This window comes from Triturus cristatus, chromosome 9 (genome assembly GCF_964204655.1).
Source record: "Triturus cristatus chromosome 9, aTriCri1.1, whole genome shotgun sequence".
Lineage (NCBI taxonomy): Eukaryota > Metazoa > Chordata > Amphibia > Caudata > Salamandridae > Triturus > Triturus cristatus.
Window position 1 is genome coordinate 268,124,502 of NC_140592.1, and position 24,426 is coordinate 268,148,927.

At 44.2% G+C, this 24,426-nt stretch overlaps 1 protein-coding gene across 1 annotated transcript in view; it reads right to left on the reverse strand.

The window, feature by feature from the left end:
* Positions 1–236: 236 nt before the first annotated feature.
* IPPK (inositol-pentakisphosphate 2-kinase) overlaps positions 237–24,426 on the reverse strand; it is a 324,563-nt gene continuing 300,373 nt past the window's right edge. Inside the window, exons 12-13 of the mRNA XM_085624891.1 lie at positions 13,509–13,588; positions 237–1,352 (exon numbers count right to left, since the gene is read on the reverse strand). Of these exons, the coding sequence (XP_085481017.1) occupies positions 1,130–1,352; positions 13,509–13,588 (303 nt within the window). The 3' untranslated portion in view covers positions 237–1,129. The remainder of the gene's footprint in view (positions 1,353–13,508; positions 13,589–24,426) is intronic.

Below are 24,426 nucleotides of genomic sequence, written 5' to 3' on the forward strand. Positions count from 1 at the left end.
TCAAGTTGTAATTTGGGCTGCTGCACGGTTAAATCGTCAGCAACATTATTAGATTGCACTTTAGATAGATTTTTGTAAATAAATAAAATGTCAAACAGTGTGGAATGGCCTTGCTAGCTCTAATGCTACTTATGCTACTTAGAAAGAAATACAGTTTCAAGTCTACCTATTCAATAAATAAATTCGAAGGCTCAACTGATCCAATGGTGGTCAAATCACATATATTTACAAAGAAGAAAATGAAAACTAACACTTTATTCCTAAACGAGAATAATTAATCTTTATTTTCCTGCCACATGCGTGAAGTAACACAAATATGGAAACCCTCCCACTCGGTAAAATGTGTTACATTGTAGATGACGTGATGATTTCAACGTATTAAAAAAAGATTATGGCGTCAGTTTTACAACTGTTATGTGGCTGGCAGGTATCGAATATAACCCAAGACGCATTAGCTTTCGAGGCAAGTGCTGTATAAATAAAACAATCAAGAGCACTTAAAACCCTGATATGCGGTCAAATGTAATTTAAGAATAAAGGGCGAGAGAGAGAATGGATTTTTATACAGATTATTTTTGATGTTTTAACCACCAGAGAGGGTAAACCATGAAATGAGGCTAACATTCCAGTAGGCTACATAAGTTATATCCAGAAATAGACGCTTCTGTTCACAACTTCTATTTTCCGAGGTAATAACTGGAATAAATAGGCCAGTGCGACCTACCTGGTACCTAAAGATCAGAAGGCTGAGAAAATCAACCCAGGTGGAAAAAGAGACTAAATGCAATCCATGGCATTAATAACCGTGCATACAGAATCAGCTTTAAAAAAACGAATCGCAACTTCCCCTTGTGAGCATTCAGTAAACCCTGGTGTTGCAATTCATGGCACACTTGTGTTATAATAGTTCTCTATACATATTTACAAGTTTCCTGGGCAGTGTCTGAAGATGGTCTGAGGAGTCTCCAATCCTCGTGTCCATAGAAAGGTGCTTCACTACATCAATTCCTTCAAGCTGAAGCAAAGGAGACTGCTGTCCAAACCTCTTGAGCCGATGCCAATATAATTTTGTAAACCATGTAGCATAATACCCCTCATTGTTAAGAGCATTTCAACTGCACCAATTCCGTCATACTTTTTGAAGAACTAATGTGCACTCTTCATTTTCCAGTAAGTAATTTGACAGAGGGTCTTCTTTGGCCTGTATGCTTTTCAGGTAATGGTTCACAATCTTGTTGTCACGCTTGTATTGGTACGGGATGTTGTCATATGGCTTAAAATCCAGATCCAAGATAGAAACCGAATACATCAACCTCGACTGTGATGCTGTAACCACCGACCTTTGTTCAGAGCTGTGAAACAAAGCATAAAGACGTATATTAATAAGAAATCTAACATTTCAAGTGAATGCCATCAAAACGGCAGGTCATTATCAGAAATTCATTCCTCAATAGGGCCGATGAAGGATGGATATCAGCCAGAAGAATAATCTGGTATAGTGGGCTATTTACAGATCTTGCGGCGTTAATGGTAGATGCTGGCCTTTAGGGTTTTAAAGCAATGAAAATACTGAACTCTGTGGTGGCTGCCTGAGAATGCAATACAGGGTGGATATGGATCAACAGATCCACTGTGTAAGCCTTGTTTGGTTTACTCCTGGTATAAATGATGGTGATTTACAATGCAGTTTTAATAGTTAGGAGCTCAAAGGGCACTACTCAATTAGACAAACGGGCAGTCCCCGAAATCAGGATACATTACATTGATGGTGTATTTGATATTTATGGTAGCGCCCCAGACAGGGCCAATTTGGAGTCCTATTTTCGCAGGCTTACTACTCTCCAACTCCATTTACTTCCAGTTCCATTTACCTCTGATCACCCATATTTTAATGCACAGAAAATGCCCCCTTTGTGGTCTCGCTTTTGTGACAGGATTAGCTGTCCAGCAGACTACTGTTTTATATTCTTTTTTTTTTTTTTAAATCATACATAGCATACATGCTTAGAGGCGCTATTGTTTACCAGGGTTTTTACCAATTGGCCTGCTGAACTGTCATTCACGTTTTGGACATATCTGCAATTTTATAACTTTGAATTTTAGTTTTCTTTTGGAAACACTTATGCTCAAATCACTAGACCTGAGTTGCTGAAGGATAAAAGTCAATAATAAAGGCAATAGGACTGATTAAGTCACTGTGGAATGTTATATCAGATGCCATACGTCATATCTCCATATTATACACATTTGTAACAAAAGCAGTATGTCTAACTTATTTATTGTGAAAAGAATAAGGTAAAGCCAATGGTCATTAAGCAGTAGAGTGGTTATCCTGTGTGAAGCCTTTTGATAGGCATTCTGTTACAATGATTCTCATAGATTACCATAGCAGGCAAGGGTTTTGGTTACCCTTTCTGACAGACCATGAGGGTAGAAGATTTGCGAGGATCCTTGTGGAAAAAGATAAATCAGACGCTATCTGCCTGATCTTGTTTTTATAAAAAGTTACAACTAAGGTGGTAAGCTTGGATTATTTAACGTGTAACGTAAAGTTAAAGCCAATAGACCCTGTAGGGCCCCTAACTGTCTTAAAGCCTGTATTTTGTTACATGGAAACTCACACATTCTATTAGGGAAGGGTTTTGGTGGTTCCTTCATATGAGCATACGGTCTCAGCCTTACCACGTATTTATTTTAACAGCCCATCCCTCTTCAATATAGAGAGCAACACCTCACTACCCTGTCTACTGAACATGGACAATTTGTCCTTTCAGCCTGCCACTCCCCCTCAGCCTTTCCCCGGCCCAGAGCAGAGAGACTTTCTGCCCATCTGGGGTTGAGACTGGTGCAGCAAACATTTCCATCAAAGTGCAGAGAGCTCTGCAAGGACCACGGCCGAAAATGTCAGCATTGTGTTGGGTGTAGGGCTGCCCCGTCCCGTCTATAGCAGGAGGTACGACCATGGTGCCTCCACACACCTCTGCCCCCACCTTTCCCACTACGTCAGAGGCAAGGAATGGATTAGCAAGTTTACTGATCCTACCCAAGCCTGTAACAAGGTGGACAAGATTGTAGTTGAAGGTGGAACTTCCCATCTCAATCCTCCTTGCCCCAGGATAGCTACCAGATGGAGCGCTGTTGGGTGGATGCACCATAATAACTCGGGCGTTCTAGCCACGGCCTTGCTCCTGAATCTCAACTTTCTCCCTTTGTCTGCAGGCTCAGGCGCACTCTTCGTTGGAGGTGTTTGTTGACTATGACTAGGAGACAGAGGTGTCCTCTAAAGCTTTCTGTCTCCCTGGCCATGGACTCACTCAACACCATCATTAAGGACCCCATGTGTAGTTTTATTGTGGCTAAGCTTCCCCATGCTCACTGCTTCCCCTTAACGGACCAGAAGCTATCATCTGAGGGTAGATAACAGTGACTTCAGACTGGAAGAACTGTGTGACATGGGTGTTCCTCTTAGAGCCATACCCGGGAATTAATTAGTGGGGAAGGGGAGGAGGTTAGAATGAGACTTAAAAGTTAGTTTGTGGGCAAGTGTGACCGGGGCATGCTCAGTGCAGAGGACCCAGAAAGAAGCTAGCACAGTGCACCTGAATGCAGGAAAACTCAGCCCAGCATATGATGCACCGAGCTGAGTTTCCCTGAATTTAACACAGGGTTAAAGAGCAGCTCACAATAGAAGAGGGTCTCTCCTTTCGGGACCTGCACCAGGTGTGGCCTCCTGCTCCCAAGCAAGAAGGCTGCAGGAATATGCTGCTTTGCAAGATTGAAGAAACGAGAGAGAATGCACCAAATTTGAAGGAAGCCGAACACATCTGACTCGGTTTTAGTCCTTGCCTTAAAACGCACTGCTGCACGTATGCCTATTTTCGGGTCTAGTATTAGCAAATACCTTTTTTTTTTTTTAAAGAAATCTTTAAAAATACATACATATATATATATATACAAACACAGAGGGGCTTTAGGCCAGCGATCTTCACCTATTGGTCCGTTAAACTGTCATCCACATCTTGCTTCTGCAGACCACAATACAGTACATGGGATAGTGGGTCAGACCACTTCTTCAATTGATTCTCATCACTGTGAGTGACAGGATTTTGCTCGTGCGCACATCAGTTATAAAAGAAGACCCTTTCAACATCAGAGGACAGGGGACAATGTGTTCTCCTATTTTAACTCATTATTTTTAACTTTTATAAACACGAATATAACATTTATTTTCTTTTGTGCAGGCCTGGCTGTTACCTTTACGCTGCTACCAGGCTGTTCCCGCAAAAACAACTTTCTGCAAACTCTCATAAAACAAGGATTGGCAAAGCCAATGGGTCCCACCTAGGTGAGAGCCATTGCCATTGCCAATATCTCTTAGCCATGTTGTACAGTGGCGTGGACCCGAGCGGCGCAGAACAGAATGGCGCAGAGTGGAGTAAAGTGGCATGGAGTAGAGTGGCGCAACCTACAGTAGTGTAGACAGGCGTGGCATAGCTTGGAGTAGAGTGGCAAGGAATAGAGTGGTGTGGCTTAGAGTGAAGTAGAGTGGCCTGGAATGGCACCGAGTGCAGTGGCATAGAGTGGTGTGGGAGTGGCATATAGTAGAGTGGAGTGACAGAGTGAAGTGGTGTAGAGTGGCATAAAGTTCAGTGGTGTATAATGGCGTTGTGTGGAGTAACGTGCAATGGGTGGTGTGGAGTGGCTCAGGTTGGAGTGGTGTAGAGGAACGTGGAGTGGCACAGATCTGCGTGGGGTGGCATACAGTAGAGTGGTGTAGAGTGGCATAGAGTTCAGTGGGATGTACTGGAGAGGCAGAGTATAGAGGAATAAAGCCTGTTGAGTTGAGCGATGTGGAGTGAAATGGAGTGACGTGGCACAAAGTGGAGTAGAGTGGCGCAAAGCAGAGTGACGTGGAATAGGGTAGCATGAAGTGGCGTCGGGTAGAGTAGCATGGAGTGGCATGGTGTAGAGTGGTGTCGGAGTCTAGTGGCAAAGAGTGGAGTGCAGTGGTGTAGACTAGAGTAGAGTGGCATGAAGTGTCGTGGAGTGGCCCATAGTGGCATGGAATAGAGTACAGTAGAATGGTGTAGTGTGAAGTGGCATAAAATAGGACTGAGTGGCATGAAGCAGAGTGGCATAAAGTGGCATACAGTGGAGTATCATGTAGTAGATTGGCGTAGAGAGTCGTGGAAGTGAAGAGGCACAGAGTGGGGTGGCACAGGATGGGGTGGCATAGAGTGGGGTGGGGTGGCACAGAGTGGGGTGGGGTGGGGATTGCACAGAATGGGGTGGGGATTGCACAGAATGGGCTGGGGTGGCACAGAGTGGGGTGGGGTAGAGTGGAGCAGTGTGGTGTGGCGGAGAGTACACGGAGTGCAGTAGTGCAGAGGGTTATGGAATGGCACAGAGTAGAGTGCCGTAAGTTGGAATGATGTAGGGTAGATTGGAGTAGAGTGGCAATGAGTAGAGTGGCAGACGGTGGAACAGTGAGAAGTGTGTGAAGTGGAGAAGAGTGGCAAAGTGTAGCACAGAGGGATGTACAGTAGAGTGTGGAGTAGTTTAAAGCACAGCTGAGTGGAGTGGTGTAGAGCAGCATGGAGTGGAAGAGTACAGTGTAATAGAGTTTCTTGGAGTAAAGAGGCATTGAGTAAAATGGCACAGAGCCTAGAGGAGTCAAATACAGTGCAGTGCTGTAGAGTGGAATGGAATGGTGTTGAGTGGAGTGGTGTAGAAGGGAGTGGAGTGGTAGGGAGTGGAGTGGTAGGGAGTGGAGTGGTAGGAGGTGGCGTGGCGTAGCGTAGAGTGATGTGGAGTAGAGTGGTGTAGAGGTTAGAGTGGCGTAGAGTGGGGTGGAGTTGAGAATGGAGTGTTGTAGAGCAGAGTCAAGTAACGTAGAGTAGAGCACATTGAGTGCATAGAGTGGCCCAGAATGGAGTAGTGTGGCACGGAGTGCTGTAGAATGGCAGTGTGTGGAGTGGACTGGCATGCACTGTGAGCAGTTGAGTGGACTGGCACTGTGTGACATGGAGTGGTATTGGGTGGCGCGTAGTGGCATTATGTGGATTGGAGAGAGAGAGCGAGAGAGAGAGATGGAGTTGAGTGGCAGTGTGTGGTATGGAAAGCTGCCAGAGTTGTCACTGAAATGCCCTCCAGCGCTTCAAAGCCTGGTCAGAGCTAGAAAGTGCTATATATTTATGCAATTATAATACAATACAATTGGTTGTCAATTATCTCGACCTACAATCTATGTAAACATGTGATGACTTTGATCCCATGCAGGAGCTTCTTAGTACGTACACGCTTTTGCCAGTACTGGTTTGTCTAGCAATAAATGTGGTTTAGATTGGGAGAGGCTGGTGGACGAGGAGGCAACATATATTGTACATAAAGGAAATAGAGCCAAGTGGGGGCAGTGGCAGGAATAATACCTGAATCACTGTGCGATCAGCAGGCGGACACTAAGTTCGATCTGTGCTCGGTCCTTACTCCACAGAAAGAAAAGAAAGTGAAACCCGACGCGCTGGCCAATTAGGAAGCAGCATAGAAGAGTGACAATGATGACAACAGAATGATGGTGAGCAATGTGCAGTCTTCAAGCCCTTTATTTTAAACAATACCCCTCGCAAGCGCTGCATATACACTGTGCGGGCGAGACCTAAAAAGCGATTGTCTTGCATTAACATGTCTCGCTCAACATCTCATGTGTATGGGCTGTGGTGCAATTGTAGAGTTTGAGCCTCTCGTGTAAGAACCGAGGTTCAAGCCCGGTAAATGGTATGTGTTCATTTTTTTCCTTAAACATTCACAAGTGCCCTTCGCTTAAAGTATTAACCTTGAACGAATTCTTTTTTTTTTTTTTTTTTAGGTAAATAGTGGTGCTTTAAGTACATCATGTCTGTATATTTCCTTTCCAAACTGCGCATCACATTTACAAATGTTTTCCTTGCCTCTTCATTTACTTGAGCCCGGTCTATTCGTTCCACTTTAGTCAAAGAGTGCGACTAATATGGAAGAACTTCATGTTTTTCTCCTATTTGGTTCGCTAGCCTCTTTTCACAACCTGGTTTCTTTCCTTTTTCATCAAACCCTGCGTGCACGGGTGTTTTATAATTAACTTTGTTTGTCTTTTCTATGCTCGCAGCTCCACCTAGTGGGTTTTTTAAATATTCGCTTTGTGATAATTGTACACAATTACTACAAATCTCGTTGTTAATAGGTACACATCTTCTAATGATAATATTTTAGTGGTGCAGACTAAAAAAGCTATGTCGATTTCGATTACAAAAATGTCACTATGGAAATCTGCAATTAAAACCTCTGTAAATTAAACACCCACTATTGTTTATTACGTTGCTGTCCCAAATTGTGCTTTTAATAGCATTATAGTCAAACCACAAGTAGTTGTCCTGCCTCCGATTTCGAAAAAATGTCGAAAGGAAGAGAAAGGATTCTTGGGACACTGAATGGCCTATGTTGTTCTATTACAAAAGTGGTGGAATGGCTCAGTGACAGTTTCTAAAGCTCCGTGGCATAATTAAATTTACAATTCATTTGAGATGACGGATAACCTCTAAAGATTAAATGTTCTAACAATGATTTATGTAGATATTTTAAACAATAATACAGTGGTGCAAGAGTACTGACAGGAAATAAGACCTGAATGTAGACGTTCAGCCCATGTGATTTATTTTGATCATTCAACACCCTTCTGTAGGTTATATGTAACAAATGGGCATTGAATTAAAATTCATAGAGAACTGGTACTGAAAGGCGGCCTACGCTGATTGGTTGCTGCCAGGTTTTCAAAGACCTTTGGGCATACTCTCCATCGTAAAGAAATTGGTGAATTTATTGGAGGACGCCATACTTGCAGAATGCAGCCTGTCAAACAGTGGCCCTATAAAAATTTAGGACATACATTTTAATAATGAGTTAAAATGTCAGCCTCTGTGCAACTTGACATTTATAACCTGTAACTTGTGGCATAAGACAGAGGGTGTTCATGAATCATTGGCTTACAGATGCAGGTACGTTCTTTGGTATTTAAAGGTGCTACTGGAAATGTCAATACACATTTACTCAATGTAATTTTAGATATACAGGCAGATTTATCAAGACTTTTCATTACTATAAATTCAAGCAGTGACCCAAAGCGGCGCAAAGTCTTGAAAGAGGATTTACTTTTTATTTATTGTTTAAGAGTTTTATATAGCACTGGCTAGACCCGAAGGTATTGGAGCGCGTAACAACATTTGTCAACTTTTCAACACAAAACTTTTTTTCCGCTAGATTACTGCATTTCTATGCTTTGTGGTGCTTTGCAGCGGAAGTACTAATGTTTTTTGACACAAAGCTCTACCTACTAAAATTGTCAGACCAGGCTTTGCATTTAGAAAATGCCCCCTTGAGGCAAGCACAAAGTTGAAGAAATTTATGGATGTCTCCAAGCAGATCCAAAATTGCAGGTTTGCTTAACTGTACAGCATACATCCAATGTTTTAAAAAATGTTTGGGAATAGTATTTTATATTGGAAGGGGATAAGTATAAGAACATGCACACACTTCTGCCACACAGTGCATGCTAGGCAGCCTGTTTCCGCTCCATTGCAGGGAGAAGAATGTAGCAGAAGGCCATATTTTGTAAATACGGCTCTGTGTTACACTATATTTCAGTAATCTTCCCAATTCTGTTGGCAGACTTCTGTGCACCATTCAGTGACGGACATTTTGTTAGAACAATTCTGTTCAGTGTTCTGTGAGGTCTATGGTTCGTGTAGAGTAACTGAGCTACTGACAGACAATATCCGCTCAGTTCACTGCTGCTTTACGAAGGTTCAGCCTCCAAGATTGCTCTAACTTCTGTGCGTCTAGTCATGTACTCACTCTTTCATCTAGTCTCCCATCCATCTTTGCAATCATTACTCAAACATTCATGCATGCAGTTACATAGCCATATCACTCTCATTCAACATCCATCCACCCACCCACTCATCCCCCATCCACTAACTTAGTCCCATATTTACCCAATCATGCAACCACACAACCAACACACAAACTCACCAATCAATGGAGAAGCACTTAGACCTTTAAAATAGCCAGACTGATTGGCTTTACCAATGCTGGTTATATATTCCTATTCACCTGACTTATACTTACCTAGAGAGAAGTGCACCTGTGTGGACATGGAGGGCATATTCCATAACCAACAAAGTGCAAGTCAGGAATGTGTGCAGACGAGGGAATGCGTGGGGACAGGAGCAGATAACCAACCCCAAAAAGTACATTTGAAATGCGTGGAGACAGGAGGAGCTGAAGAACTGACAACAAATGGTGTTAAGAAGGACGCTCTAAATGCGGAGTGATAGCGATCAGGGAAATGAGGCTACAACCAGATCAGGCTTCCTCAGGGATGGGAGACTCCTAGGGGCCCACAGCCAGGCGTCCTGTATGCTTGCCATGGGGTGCGAGGGGGGTAGAGATGTCTTGTCATGATTTCTGATAAACGTGTTTGTGAGCCTTCTGCAGCCAAAGCAATAATTAACATAATGGTAAATGCACGCACACAGGGAAAGTGAAGGCTAGCGCCAAAATAGAAGTACAAAGCTTCATATCCTTAAAATCTGCCATTGAAATGTGCAGAAAGCGTTAATAAAAATTAAATAATTTCCCATTGTAAATAAAGCTAGCCCAGGCGTATGGAGTCCAGAGTTCCTGGCAGCCACACAACTCGTCCTGGTGTTATCTTTAGTGGCGGCCGCCATATTTATAATACATTTCAGGTGATCCTCCATGCCACCCAGAAGACAATAGGGAGGGGTTGTTTGAATTTTGTTATTCAAATACTGGAGCATTAAAGAAGCAGCGTGCAGACTCAGCACAGACTTACTCTTCCATATCATGCAGCGCTGCTACAGCAGACTGCTTAATGGAGCATAGAGAAGCATTTAACCAATGCGAGAGCTCAGCACAGCTATGCTGCTAACGTCTGTTAGACCTGGCACCATTGGCGTGGGTCTCCCTTCCATTTTTGTGCTGTTGCCTCATATGTTTTTGCTGGTTTTAGATGCTTTGGGCACTGTGCCACTGCTAATCAGTGCTACAGTGCAAGTGCTCCCTATGTAAATTGATGTATGGATCAGTGACTCCATGATTGGCTTATATGATTTACTGGTCAGACCCTAGTACAGTGCACCATGGGAGCCCAGGGCTTGTAAATTAAATGCTGCTGGTGGGCTTGCAGCACTGGTTGTGCCACCCGCAGAAGCAGCCTGTAAAGTGTCTCAGGCCTGCCATTGCAGAGCCTATGTGTAGTCTGGTACTGCCATGTTGACCGGCCAAGTGCACACACTTGCCAGCCCCTAAACCTTCCATTTTTTACATATCAGACACACCTATGGTAGGCCCAAGGGCAGGGTGCATTGTAAGTGAAAGTTAGGACATGCCCAGATGTGTGTGGCATGTCCTAATAGTGAATTACAGCCATTATCGCTTTTCACTATTGCATGGCTACCTGTTCCCCATAGGCCAGAATGGGCAGTTTGATTATAACATCTTAAAATCCTCACTGACCCAGGGAACATGGTAGAAATTCGAGTTTAGTATGCCTGAACTCAGGATGATAAAATACATCTTTTAGTGAAGTTGGTTTTAACATTCTTTGTTTGAAAATACCACTTTTAGAAAGTAGGTATTTTCTTGCCTTACTATCCAAGCCTGCCTCTGCTAGGTTGTGTATTCCTTGTCTGGAGTTTGAGTGACAGGGGCTGGGGGATTCCAGGAGACAGGGTGAGTCAGCAGAAGGCTGAATAGAGAGATCTGCATGTAGAGTGGTGAGAGGAGTTGCACCTGGGACCTGTATAGGGCTGTGCCTGCCTTCCACAATGCTGGCTCCATCATCTGTGGTGCGTTTGATGTCCCTGGCCCACACTGTCAAAGGAAAGAAGGAGTCCTGTAAACAAAGTGCTCCAAGACTGACGAGAAATGGTTTGGACTAGGCAAAGGCCTCTCTGCCTTCAAAGAATAAAGAGAATAGGAGTATAAATACTGGGGCCCAGACACCAAGACTTTAGATCACTTTTGGGAAACAAGAAGAACCTTTGCTGAGGAGAGGAACCAGAGAGAAACTGAAGGAGGAGACTATCCCTAAACTGAGTGCTGTTTGGGGGATTGGCCTGCAGTGGTTGCCTGACTGCCAAAGAAAGGAGAAAGGAACTTTGTGCTACTTTCATCAACTTGTAAAGGATCTCCAAGGGCTTGAAGATTGAGCTTGCCTCCTGCTGAAGTCTCAGGAACAACAGACTTCACCAACCAGCTCCCCTGAGTTCCCTTGTGAGGAATATGAAGTGCCTGCTGTTGTGTTGGGCCTTCTGAAGGTCTGCGTGTCGCAGGGAGCTGGAAGTGCAACTCACGGAGAAGAAGCATGACGCCGCCGCAGCTGCTGTCATCTCATCACTGAATAAGGGTGCCGCCGCTGCTGTCGCATTGCCGAAGCACCGCGCATCGCCGGAGAAGACTGGCGCCGTCGCAGCAGATGCCGTTGCATCACCGGAGAAGAGTGTCGCAGGGCCTGTCGTGGCTCAGAAGATTCACTGAGTCGCCGCACGGCCTTCGGGCGTGCACGCATCATCTCTTCGTTGTCGCATCAAGAAGACGCCATTTTGTTTTATCGGATTGGAAGGTCATCGCATCGCGGCGTTGCTGGTCGCATCGCCACAGAAGCGCAGTAAGAATCAGACGCATCACCTTCCCACGCGGAGAAGAACTGATGCATCACCTCCCCTCTGGTAAGGAACCGACGCATCACCGTCCCCTACGCAGCAGTAGGGAACCGACGCATTACCTCCTCCCGAAGTAAGGAACCAATGCATCCCCGTTCTTACGTGTAAGGAACAGACGCATCACCTTCCCTGCAACTCTTTTGTTTGTATAGCGTTACGCAGCCAAAGGAACATTGAACGTAAAGTGTCGCATTTACCATCTAAAGAGCACTAAGCTATTTCTACCATTCTAAAGTACAGTATTGTGGATTTTTGTCATTTGTGGTCTTGTGATAAGTCTATATATATAATACTTATTTATATATACAACCTGTGTGGTGTCCATCTGTAGTGTTGTCACTGTATTACTGTATGTGTTCACAAATGCTTTACACACTGCCTCTGAGATAAGCCTGTCTGCTCGTGCCAAGCTACCAAGGGGGTGAGCAGGGGTTATTTTAGGAGTGTACCCCCTTACCCTGACTAGAAGCAAGGGCCCTATTTGATCAAAGGTACCCACATCTGCCAATTATAGACCCCCAGTTCTAACAACGTCAAAGATACAGCGTTTTCACCACACTATTGCATCGGACTGATCACATGAAAATACAGAAGCCAAGCTCGTTGCCTCTCCTCAGTTGCACTAGAACGGCAAAAATATACAAAAGCAGCGACCCACATGCATGGGGGTCCTGGCAGCCACACAACTCATTCTGGTGTTGTGGACTGCTGATCAGCTGCTGCAGGGGAGGAGGAGAGGCGGGCAGGTCGGAGCCCAGCACAGCTGTGGATCACTATGGCCGGAAGAGGCTTTTGCCTGGCCACTAATGAAGAGGTGGTAGGAGTGTGACATATGCAGCTTGTTTTTAGTGGCTGGAGGTGGAGCAGATGCAGCTTTGAAGCTGCAAATAAAATGAAAGCACAGAGCTTTGAAGCTGCAAATATAATCAAAGTGAGGCACTTAAAAAAAGGAGGGATGAGAGCAATGGTGAAAAAAGCACAGCGATCGGTATGTGCGTGACTGCGAGTGAAGCAGGCACAATGTTAAAAGTAAGTAGTCCTCAAATACATATGGAACTACAGCTTAAAGAAACTGTAGTTGGCCGGTGCTCCTGGTCTAAAAACGGAAGTGATGTACCAGGAGCACCATCCAATAATGAGCAAGGAAATAAAGGTGACATACGAATGAATCAATGGGAAGCGGCAGGCAGGATTACACTCAGTACGAGTGATTACAGCAGGTCTTGCAGACAGCGCATGCACGCTGTTGCTCGACCTAAAAAGATATTTTTTAAAAGGTGAAGAGTCAAGGGTTTTGTGGGGGATTAGATCAACAAAATGCAAAAGGTCTCATTAGGGACTCAGCCACGAGTCATCATCATAGGATAAATTGATTTTTTGAACTGCCAATGGTACAATTCCATATCATACTATTAGTTGCCATGATAATGAATCATCAGCATATGGTGGCTACTGTAGTACATCAATTAAGGAAAGACATGCGAGCAAATGCCTCAACAAAAAACTTCATGTAAATGCCTGGCGTCTTCTGTAAAGCTTGTTAACAAACATTTATATCATGTTAAAGTGCTCCCTATTTTGGCAGATAAGGGAAATTATACGATGGGTGACTACATGATTTCATTTGTATCAAACAGTGTCAGTGGAGTGCAGTTCTCAGTGATGAACAGTCAAAAAAAACCATCTGCCCCAGAATGGATTATTAAATAGGACTTTTAAACGTTTCCTTACCATTCATCCTGAAGATACGGAGAAAGAGCGATCATTATGGAGCAATCTTTGGCAGTCATCGCTACTCTATATTGATGAATCTAAAAAACAATGAAGAAACTGTTATTCATAATCTTTAAAGATGAAAAATGTGAAAGATAAACTACAAATTTCGTAGGATACACAAGACACATTTGAGACTCTTCTTCAGACCCATTATGTCTCTCTCTTCTGTGAAACAGACTATGGAGTCTCCCATCACACATGCATACGTGGAAATGCATACAGACTAAAATAATCTTGAGCTTCTGAATAAATGGTCAGAGTTGTAATGGATACCTTGCCCCACAGATTCCTTACCTTACAAATATCCTCCAGGCACAAAGACTGCATCCAGGAAATGTTTTCCCTAGCAACAGCTCTCTAGCTCCACCAGGTGGCATCACGCATGGTTCTGTAGCCCCGGATGGGACATAGGACTAAATATGGGGCAGTGTGGAGCGGGTTCACAGCTCTTTTCCATACTTCTTGATAAATCCTACACAAATTTGACAGCAACTAAGTCAAATGTCACCTCTTAAGGTCTTCAGCTATAAACCCTGCCAAGGGTGTCACAAGAAGATGTCTTTATGTTATCCACTTAACATTTGCATGCAATGTCTTGGATCTGACCACACCCTTTAAGCCTGTGAATTCTGATTGTCCTTACCTCTAGGGCAATCAGGGAGGAACAAGCCAATTAATTTTTACAAGGGTCCCAAAGCAGTTCCTCTTCTTTCCTTCCGGTATGTCTCCTGACAGGGAGTGATCCTTTAAGGGATCTTCTGGCAAAACGCACCACAAGACAATTCGGAGTCAGGGCAGCGCCCTTCCCGACACAAGTATCTTCCTCATGTTTGGAAGAAATTCAGATTTTCAAAGAGATGAAACCAGAGTTTGGGGTTCCAACAACAAACCTTTTCTGCACTGGGGCCTCAAAACAGGCCACACTGGATTTTATCAGGACTGCCACACATCTCTCTGAGTCAATTCCCAAAGCTGAGCCTCTCCTAAGGGCACAGAGATTTGTCTATCTCAAAGAGCTCATGGACTCAAACTATGCAACCTTAGACATGCCCAATATGGTTCAGTGTTGACAGCCTCTTCTCTCCTTATGGCAAATAACCTGGCCTTAATCTAGAATTGGAAAATGCTAGGGCCCTTAATGCACCTCTAGCCCTTCCTTCTTAAGTGGAAATCTGTTTGTTTACACCTCTGTTGTGGAAAGCAGTGTAGGTTCTAGAATTGTATTTACCGACTGAGGACAAATTCAACGTTCTGACAGAAATTCTACATTCTTCTTCAGCGGGTTTGAAAACCCTGCTACTATTCAATTAAATGTTGTTAGAGCTTGCATTAGCTGCTTGCGAGAAACCCTTCGTGGGCCCGGTGGATCAAGGAGCACATGAGCCATAGGCATGCACCATCTGATTTCCAGTCTGGTTAATGCACCCATCACTAAAACGTTGGGTGGCTTTTTGGTTCACCTGTATCATGGTATCTCGTCCAGATGAGTCTTTCCTGTGTGCAGCCTCAGTATTCAGTCCTACAGTTTCCTTTTCTCCCCACATGGATGGTAAGATTTGGGGAGAAAATAAAATCCCTCTTTTGTCACAAAACACACTCTATTTTCTCCCCCTTTTTTACCCAGTCACCCATGGGAGGGCATTTCAGGTCATAAACTGACAAATCTAGGAAGAAGCACAGGAAATAGTTCAAGGTGACTGAAGCCTCCATCCTCCATCAGGGACCTGCAAGACCAGCAGTTACCTGGTGGCAAACCAGAGGAAGGCCCATCTGTGTCCAGCATCAAATAAGTCCTTCGTGCCCCTCTTTCTAGCAACTTCTATGCCATACATTCCACTAAGTAACAGAAAGGGAGGTCGCCCACGCAGTCACAGTAAACCTCAGAATCCTTTGGTGTGCAGACAACACCCATCTTGTGGTCTTAGGGGGCCCTGCAAGGTCCCTCAACATTCCCATGACCTAGTTGACCCTGCTCTATTACCATCACAAATGGAAAACATGGCTGTGACTATCTTGATGCATTCTGGATGGGGGGAGTGGAGATCTCAAAATGCTTAGGCAATCTTTCCTTATTAGCACGAATGCCCTATCCACTGTTCAAAAAGACCTGCTGATATCACTATGTGGGAACGAAGCAGCCTGCAAAAGTTTTGCAACTGAAATATTATAAGCCCTCTCAAAATTAAACAATACGTGAGGACTGGCTAGTCTGAAATCCATAGATGAACTATAAAATGAATATAAAACAGGAACTTCTAAAATCCTTAGATATGTTCAATTCTGGAGTACCCTGCAGAAATTTACAGATCACCATAAAACTATCTGAAAATTGGATTTTTGAGAGAACGGTATTAATCAAATGACTTCAGAAAACCACTATACACAACACATATAATGCGCTCAGATAATACGCCTTACTGTCTGGGACCCACATGGAGAAAATGGGAGAGACTTGTAGAGGAAATTGCAGACCCCCATTGGAAAGTTGTATAACAGAGAAAAGTCAAAGGTGAACTTAAAAAATTATCCACATATAGTATTTTACATGAATAAGAATAAGACAGGCTATCAGAAGAATACCTGTGGCCAACTAGCTTAAAGACTACAGTCAGGAAATGATCGTCTAACATGCTCTGGCTGTAAAAAATATACAACATTCTGGAGGAAGTGGGAATGGAGTTAAAAAGAGGCATTTGATAGACAAGTTGGCCTATCAGTGAAATTGACTCTGCTGTTATGATGGGGGCCAGGGAAGACCTGGCTTTGCAGTTCGGGCTGTACTGTTCTCATAAGGAACAGGGTCAAGACTGATTTACATATGGCTGTGTCTGAACTGGGGTGGCGGAGTGAGCTAAAGAACGATGATGGATTCAACCCAGATCTGTGACTGGGGGTGAGTGCCTGAAAAGTTTCTGCGCTGCGTCCATCTACTTGAGTTTGCTTTGTTTGCCTGAAGTTGGCAGGGTATGTCCAGACGTGGGTCCCTTGCTCACCTTGCCACAGGATTCAAGCTAGCCTGGCTGATGATATGTTACCCCGAAACCAGACCCAGGATGCTTATTTCCGGTCCAGGGAACACCTGGCTTGGAAGTTAGGGCTGGACCGTTCCCATAAGGAACAGGGTCAAGACTGATTTGCATATGGGTGGGTCTGAACTGGTGTGGCGAAGTGAGCTAAAGAATGATGATGTATTCAGCCCACATCTGTAACTGGGGTGAGTGCCTGAAAGGTTTCAGCACTCTGTCCATCATCTACTTGTGTTTGAGCTGTCCGACAGGTGTCCTTGATAGAGAACGTGAAGCCTCGGCTGTGCTTGTGATGAACCTTGTATTGGTATGTGTATAGGTGGGCAGTACAAGTATTTGAGCCAGAATTTCAAAGGTAAAGCTGAGAATGTTTGGTGATTAAAAGACTACCTGTCCTGTTTCGACCTTGTGGTAGGGAATGGTCTCTTAGACCTTAGGTAAGGTTAAGGGAGTCAATTGTCTCTTAGCCCTCTATACCTTCATCTTCTGTGACCCGGACTTATGTCTGAATGGTTCCCACAGTGGTCTGTTCAGATAGGATACCTTCATAATTCCAAAATGCCCCTTTTACGGCAGTAGCTGAGCTGCTAGTTTGTATGATTTTGGCCCAACAAAATTTCAGTAGAAGGTTTTGACTTCCAGTTGCCATCCTATACCTTTACATTATGGTATTGAGGGTGGTATATTTGAACCTGATCACAAATTTGTAAGTTGGTTACCAATTCCTGGTCGTCATTGGGTAGCCAAGAGTTGACACTGTAATTTCCTTCACCCATCAATGCAATGAGCAAGGTTCATCGAAGGACTAAATGAAGGAAAACAAAATAATATAATAAAATTATTGGGCCTAAACTTCCGCTAGAAGTGTCTATTGCCAACACGGTTTCTTGCCCCCAAACCCTCTCCTCAAAGAATCTTTCCTGGTTCCTATACAAATCCTTCACTCTGCCATTTTTAGGTCTCGCCTAGCGACGCAGTGCATGCGCTGCGCGTCTCGGCGAGATCTATTGTCGTCGGTTTTGTGTCCGGAAGGGGGCCAGGAGCTGTGCACGCGCCCGGACAGGCGGTGTGATGTGCACATGTACGGCTCCGTCGGCTGCAGATCATCTCGGACAGGAGATGTGCACGCGCCTGGACGGGAAACAGCTTTCTGGTAGCGGGCTGTAACATCTCATGCCGCATTTTAGCAGAGCTTTTCTGGACTTTGGTTAAAACTTTAGAAGTCCTTAACCAGCAGGTTAAATTAGATGGCCACACACCTATGTTTATTTTATTGTAAAAATGCAACTTTATTTTATTGACATGTACAGCTCGCGGCGATTGCAGCTCTGCATATCCTGTGTTTATGTTCACGGAACAGTTGCAGTCTTGCGTTTGTAAAATCTTTACACTTATTTATCGTCTTGCATTGTATCTTGCTGAAAGCCACTTGCGTTTTATTCGAATATTGCATTTTGTAAGTTGTTCATTTGTACAGATAAGGCGCCAGTCCTGCATTTAACTTTTGTCCTACTTTTTTTCCTCTCTCAAAGCAAGCACTTGTGAAATTTCTACTTCCTCTTTAATTCTGCAGATTCAGTTTAACAAATTTGCTAAGGCTTTGTAAATGCAGTAGCTTATTTTGGGAATGTATATGAATATTTAGTATTGGCGCACATAACATGCGTAGTTTTCCCTCTTGTGCGTACCTTTTAGGGAGCCTCGCCATAAATGCAATATGACAATTTTATTTTTATTAAAACAAAAACTGGAAGTATGTGCGAGCATGTTTAATCCAATGTATGCTTGTGGAAAGCAGTGGGTGTTTGCCTACTTAGGGAAGAGCTATGAGTCTCCTGTTTATGGTGTCAGTTTTCGGATGAAATTTATTATTGTAAATCCTTAAATAATAATTAAATAATTATTTTGGCTATAAAGACTTGTGTGTGTGTTTTAAGCATGCTGTTTCCTCACCAAGTGCTTTGGAGCCTTGATACTGCTATGAGGCATTAAGTAAGCGCTCCAGTACAATGAACTCCAACCACTGTACAGATATGGCTGTTTCCGCAGCTATTACGTGTGGGCGATCTTGTGCATTTTGTTTACCATGGAAGCATTGCAAGTAGCTGGCTCTGCCGCGCAATCCACACTCTTAAGGAATCAGCCCCTTTTTTGTTTATTTTCGAAAACGTGAATGCCTCTATTGAAATGTATTTTTTTCCTTTCTCAGTACCTTATTTCCAAACTATATTATGGGATTTATTTCGGGGGTGGATTTTTGTACAGTGGGGCTTTCTAAATCAGTCTCCAATAGCCCACTACTTCACCTTACACACAACAGTGTTCATTGCTTTTAACAGGTTTCACTTTGGTTAAAGTTACCGAACATTTAACGCAGGTGGTATGACATCACATCTGTCTTGATTTACAAAGTGCCCATGACCTGCCTGGTAGGTTACCCAAGTAACCCGCCCAGTGTGTTGCAGTCGTATGGGTTTGTAGACAGAAGTGTTTGTAAAGCACTTTTACATAGGGCATGGCAGGGAGCCGTGCCACTGAAACGGAGCTATTGCTGTTTTTCAGTGTTGAAAGCTGCCCAGATTCCACCCGAGCTCTCTAAAACACACAGTAACCACCAGGGTGTTTGCTGTTGATATGAATGAGCTGCTCACCTGGCATACTTGTAAACGTTAATTAGCTTGTAGTCCACTGCAAAGTAGTTTTGAAGGTCACTTCCCTGCCCCCCATTTAAGGGCACTGTGTGCTTGGAAACACGGACGCAGAGCGGTCAGTGATTAGCAAAACACACTTTGTACACTCAGCATCTTAAAAAGTGAACCCACAAAGTATTATCGGGACCCAGATAAAGCCTTTCCACTTGTGTAATGGCGCACAGTGTAAACTACGGAAGCCGGCTGCAGCTAAACTTGATATTTGCTAATCCAGCACTGGCCGTTTTCCGCCGCTGGCATCCCGTGTGCTTCTGCAGTTCAAAGTGGGGGGTTTGTAAGCGGCTCCAGCTCTTGCGCACCCACTCATGTATGCACCTAGAGAGCCAGGCATGGTGCTTCTGGCATTGCGCAGCAATACAATGCCCAAGTTAGTGCCATCTCTGTCGCATGTGTACCCGCTCCCTCTTCTCCACATCCCTCCCAGCAAAGCTGTGGCATTGCGAAGTTCTCGACATCTCCAGTTCTGTGGCCGCGCATTACCACTTCACTTTCTATTTGACATGTCTCCTTCTCAGGACACAAGTCCTAAACAAGCATTTACAATGCAATAAGTCTCGCATCTACTCGAGTTTAAGCTATTGGCATTGTAAATGAATGCCTTTTATTTATGTTGTTAAAACAAAAAGTAAAAGGCATTGTTATTTGCAATGTAAATAGCTGAAACTCGCGTAAATGCGAGAACTGTTGCATTGCAAATGCTTGTTTATTTAAGATGCCTTCCAGTGGTAACTTGTCCCATTTCATCAACCCTGTGTTTGTCCTTGGACAAGTCTCCCACACGTGCCTTACTGCTTCTTCATGCAGCCTTTTGTCAAAAGAAAATCTCAGGATAAGGAAGGATACAGAGTACTAAGTTAGCAAGTCCTGCTGCCTTTGTGAGACAATACAGGGTCATGAACATGTCGGAGCAAGTCAGGGGAACTTCAGACAAAGTATTTTAATTTGTTACTGTTGTGGGACCCTGTAGCTTTGTCCACACAAGTACCAGATGCACAGCACCGGTTTCACTATCTAGGTTGACCGTTTTGGGAGCGGCAGCAGAGCACCTTAATCACTGCAGAATGAACGTTAAGGGAAGTTAGTAATGCTGGATACAGCACCACGGTTTTTTGTGCAGGTTCAATTCTTCCTCTTGTCCTCACTCCAATACAGGTCGGAAGGAAGACACCGTTTTCTATCTGCCTCATAATAACTGGCTCTGCATTATGCCACTCAATTGTGTATACTTGCTGCATGGTTCTTCTGCCCATCCACTTCTTGATTGCACTTCTTTCTGAAAATCTGAGTGTCCCTCTTGTCCTCTCCTTCCACAGACTTACTATATTAAGGTGGGGTTTACATGAATTAACATCTTTTGGGTACAGATGAGACACATGCCTCCAAGACTCTGGGAGTTGTGGCAGGCTTGTGGCTTATCAAAGATGGAACACAGAATGCGTGCTCCTATTTCACTCGAGAAAGCAGTTTGTGTACCCTACTAGGAACCTACTCAGATAGTCTCAGCAAAGAATGCAAGCAGCTTCAATCCAGGCTATGGCCAAGGGTGTAGTACAGCAGTTCCCACATCCCACCATTTAAGAGAAAACTGCAGATCGGATCGACACTCAAAATGCCTCATTGTTGTATACATTGCTCAGGATGAATCATGGAGCGGATGTAGAACAGATCTTCAAGTGGAGAAGGCTGGCATAATTGCAGCATAGTGGAATAGATTTGTGGATGCACCTGTACTGACACAGCCCAACTAATCAGCCCAAAGGTGTTGGGCAACATCTGGCATTGCTATGGTCTGTGAGTTAAGCCAAGTGAGTTTTGGTGTTTAACCTATCCGGTCATCCTCGTGAGGTGATAAACTGAGTACCATCGAGCTGTGTAGCAATACACATCTATTAATCAGTGCTAAATACCCTTTGGGGTGAATGTGTGCTCCCTACAAGCTTTTCAAAGCTTGTAGGGAGCACAGATGCAGATGGCAGAACTAGAAAGATATGTGGCCTCCGTTCAAGACCACAAGGTGGCCCAAAAGTAATTTGAGCCCATTGCAGCAGGACCTACAGTTTCATAACAAGCGGCCCAATGGAGTGGTTGTTCAGAAATAGGTTCTAGCTCGGGGGCCAACTGTAACTCAGCCATGCAGCACCTCTGTTGGGAGTTCAACCCAAATAGTTTGCTTTCTCCACTGTAACAATAGGTGCAGGTAGGTTGTTTGGTATTAGTAGCACCAGGTAAAGTAGCAAGTTGCTCGCTATTCTAATGGTGGGCTTTGGTGGGGCCAATGGGTGAGAAAAGGTAATTTTTCAATATACCTCTTCCAGATTAGGTGCAGGCCATTCAGCAAGCATCATGCTTAAAACCTCATATTTCTGGAAAGGGTCTATCGACGCCACTTACATTCAATAGTTGGTAAACATCTCCATGCACTCCTGGAACAGACCAAAATGCCTGAGCTATAAGGCTATAACAACCAAGCCAAGAGGTTGAGAGAATGAGGAGTGATGTAAACTTCTGCATGCATCCCTGCTCAAGAAGTGCCTAATTACCGGAAGTTACCCACAGATACGTGGTGTAGCCCTCTGAACCAGGTCCAACATGCCCAAGAGTCTCTGCATCAGTAATAAAGCAAAAGGATTGGGAAGAATGTGTACTGGAATTCTCCAACCTCAGGCTCACTTTCAAGAGAAAGAGGATACATGATTCCTATCTCAGGCTGAAGGTCCAGGCCAAATCCAAAGCCTACCCCTTGCCCATAAGGGAAATATCGGAAACAATATCCTCGAAGGATGCAGAAATCTAGGATTAAAACAAAAACATTCCTATGTGTATGCGCACTCATACTACAGGACGTTGTACGCATGCCGTGTTGTCTATTGGGTTAGTCTTGTGCTCTGGGGAAAATTAATCATTTCCTACTGTTTGGAGTGGTGGATTAGTTTAATAGGCGTTAGGTGTAATTAGAAGAGTGAGCTCATGGAAGTGGAAAAAACACAGCAGTCCAAGTTTCATAAACCAAAACAGTTGAAAAAATAACATTTCAGCAGTAAAAACTCTTAATCACCAAGACCGTACTGTTCTCTGCACGAAAAGCCCTGCTGCTTTACTCCTGCACATAGATTAGGTCTCGTAAAAAAGTGACAGCAGTACCTGCACGTTTTTTTGAGTCAATGAGTTTAACACAGAGTACATTTTCTGAGCCAAATACCGTCGCCACTTCACAGCACAGGCAGACACTATAAAAATGTATTCTGCTGGAGGTACCAGTAAAATAAAAACATTCCTTGACATGTCTCAATCGCCTGGATGAATTTAGTTTAATGTCACACTTGGAAATAACCTTTAATACCTTAGATTTTGGTCCAACCGTCTTAAACAAAATCTGTGTGCTCTTGGTGATTGGGATAAATGTCTAGGCATGAACAGTCGTTCAGTGGTTGTTAAAGGAAACACAAGGAGATGATGGACGGAGTGCTGAAACTTTTCAGACACTCGCCCTCAGTCACAGATCTGGGTTGAACCCATCATCGTTCTTTAGCTCACTTCGCCACCCCAGTTCAGACACAGCTATATGCAAATCAGTCTTGACCCTGTGCCTCATGGGAACAGTCCAGCCCGAACTGCCAAGCCATGTCTTCCCCGGACCGGAAACAAGCATCCTGGGACGGGTTTCGGGGTAACACCCCTCATCCGCCAGGCTAGCTTGAATCCAGTGGCAAAGTGAGCAAGGGACCCACGTCTACACCTTGGAGTTCGGTCTCCCGGTTGATCAGTTGCCAAAGACTTACTGATTTGAATCAAGTTCCCAGACAACACACACTTAAGGTTCTAATATTACCAAGGTTCTAAAAAATTCAATGCATTGTAATCCTTTGGTCTCTCAGAAATTGATCCAAAATCTAGAAAAATAAAAGCCTGTGGGACGGTAGGAATGTGTTCTCAGGACTGTACATTTGACGGCACACTTTGAGACAGCCAAAATTTCTTCTTGTTCTATATAAAGCAAGTACATCACAAACATCTATGTTTTCTATGCATTACAGGGTGTCTAGTGCTGAATGTACGAAACGAATGGATAAACTCTAAATATCGTAATGCAAAAGAAAAAAACCCCAGATTAAATTAAGCGATCGAGCAACACTACACAACGTAATATTTTACTGTAAATAATAAATGCCTATGTCAGTGGCCGCCTGCACAGACATGCAGTGGCTGACGGAGGGACGATGGGAGTGTTAGTGTTTGGGCATGGGAATCGGATGTAAGGAAAAAGAAAATACTATATTGTGGCCAGTGCGCGCACTACAACATGGGAGGGATAGGGCATACAATACAGATCGGGTAGGGCAGGAGGGACGGGGCAAGCACCAACGTGGAAGGGGGATGGCATAAGCAACACAACGCGAGGGGGGGGGAGACAGGCCAAACAACAACGTAGAAGTAGGTGGGGCAAGCAACACAACGTGGGTGGGGTGGCTCGACAGGGCAAGCAACAACGCAAGGGGAATCAGAGCCAGCAGCAATGCGGGAGGTGACACACGGCCAACACAGACAGCAGGAGGAGGGCAGGAGTGGACAAGGAACACGATGGCCAAAGGTTGGAAGGCAGGAAGGAGCAAACGACAGGACTGATAAGAGGGAGAAGGGTGGGAGGGGCAAGCAGCATGAGCTTTTATGGAGTGCTTTAGCAAAAAGTAAAGAGAAAAGTAGCTTGAGAAGCGTGAACAGTGGAACGAGATTGAGCAAGGAAATAGTACTTGGTCCAAGCGCGAGGGGAGGGCCAAACACAAGAAGAGGAATCCAAGTCTGCAAGCGCTAACCACAGTGAAGAAAGCAAATGAGGGACAAAGTTAACTAATGGTAAGCAATAAGTGGGCTAGAAGTCCCTTCTAATTAAACAAAATGTATTGCAAGTCACAGCCCATGCACTGTCTCAGGCAAGACCGAAAAGCACAGCAACCAAGCTGAGAACCCCCCTTGTAGACCTGTTCACAAGTGCCACTTCCAACTTCTTTTACCTGCTCAAAAATCCCAGCTGGGACCTGCAAAGAAGAGAACGTAGGCCTTCGTTCTTCAAGGTGGTATCTCTCTACTCTCTCCTTCTCTTCACTTTGACTGTTTACACCTCTAGGCGTCACCAAGGCC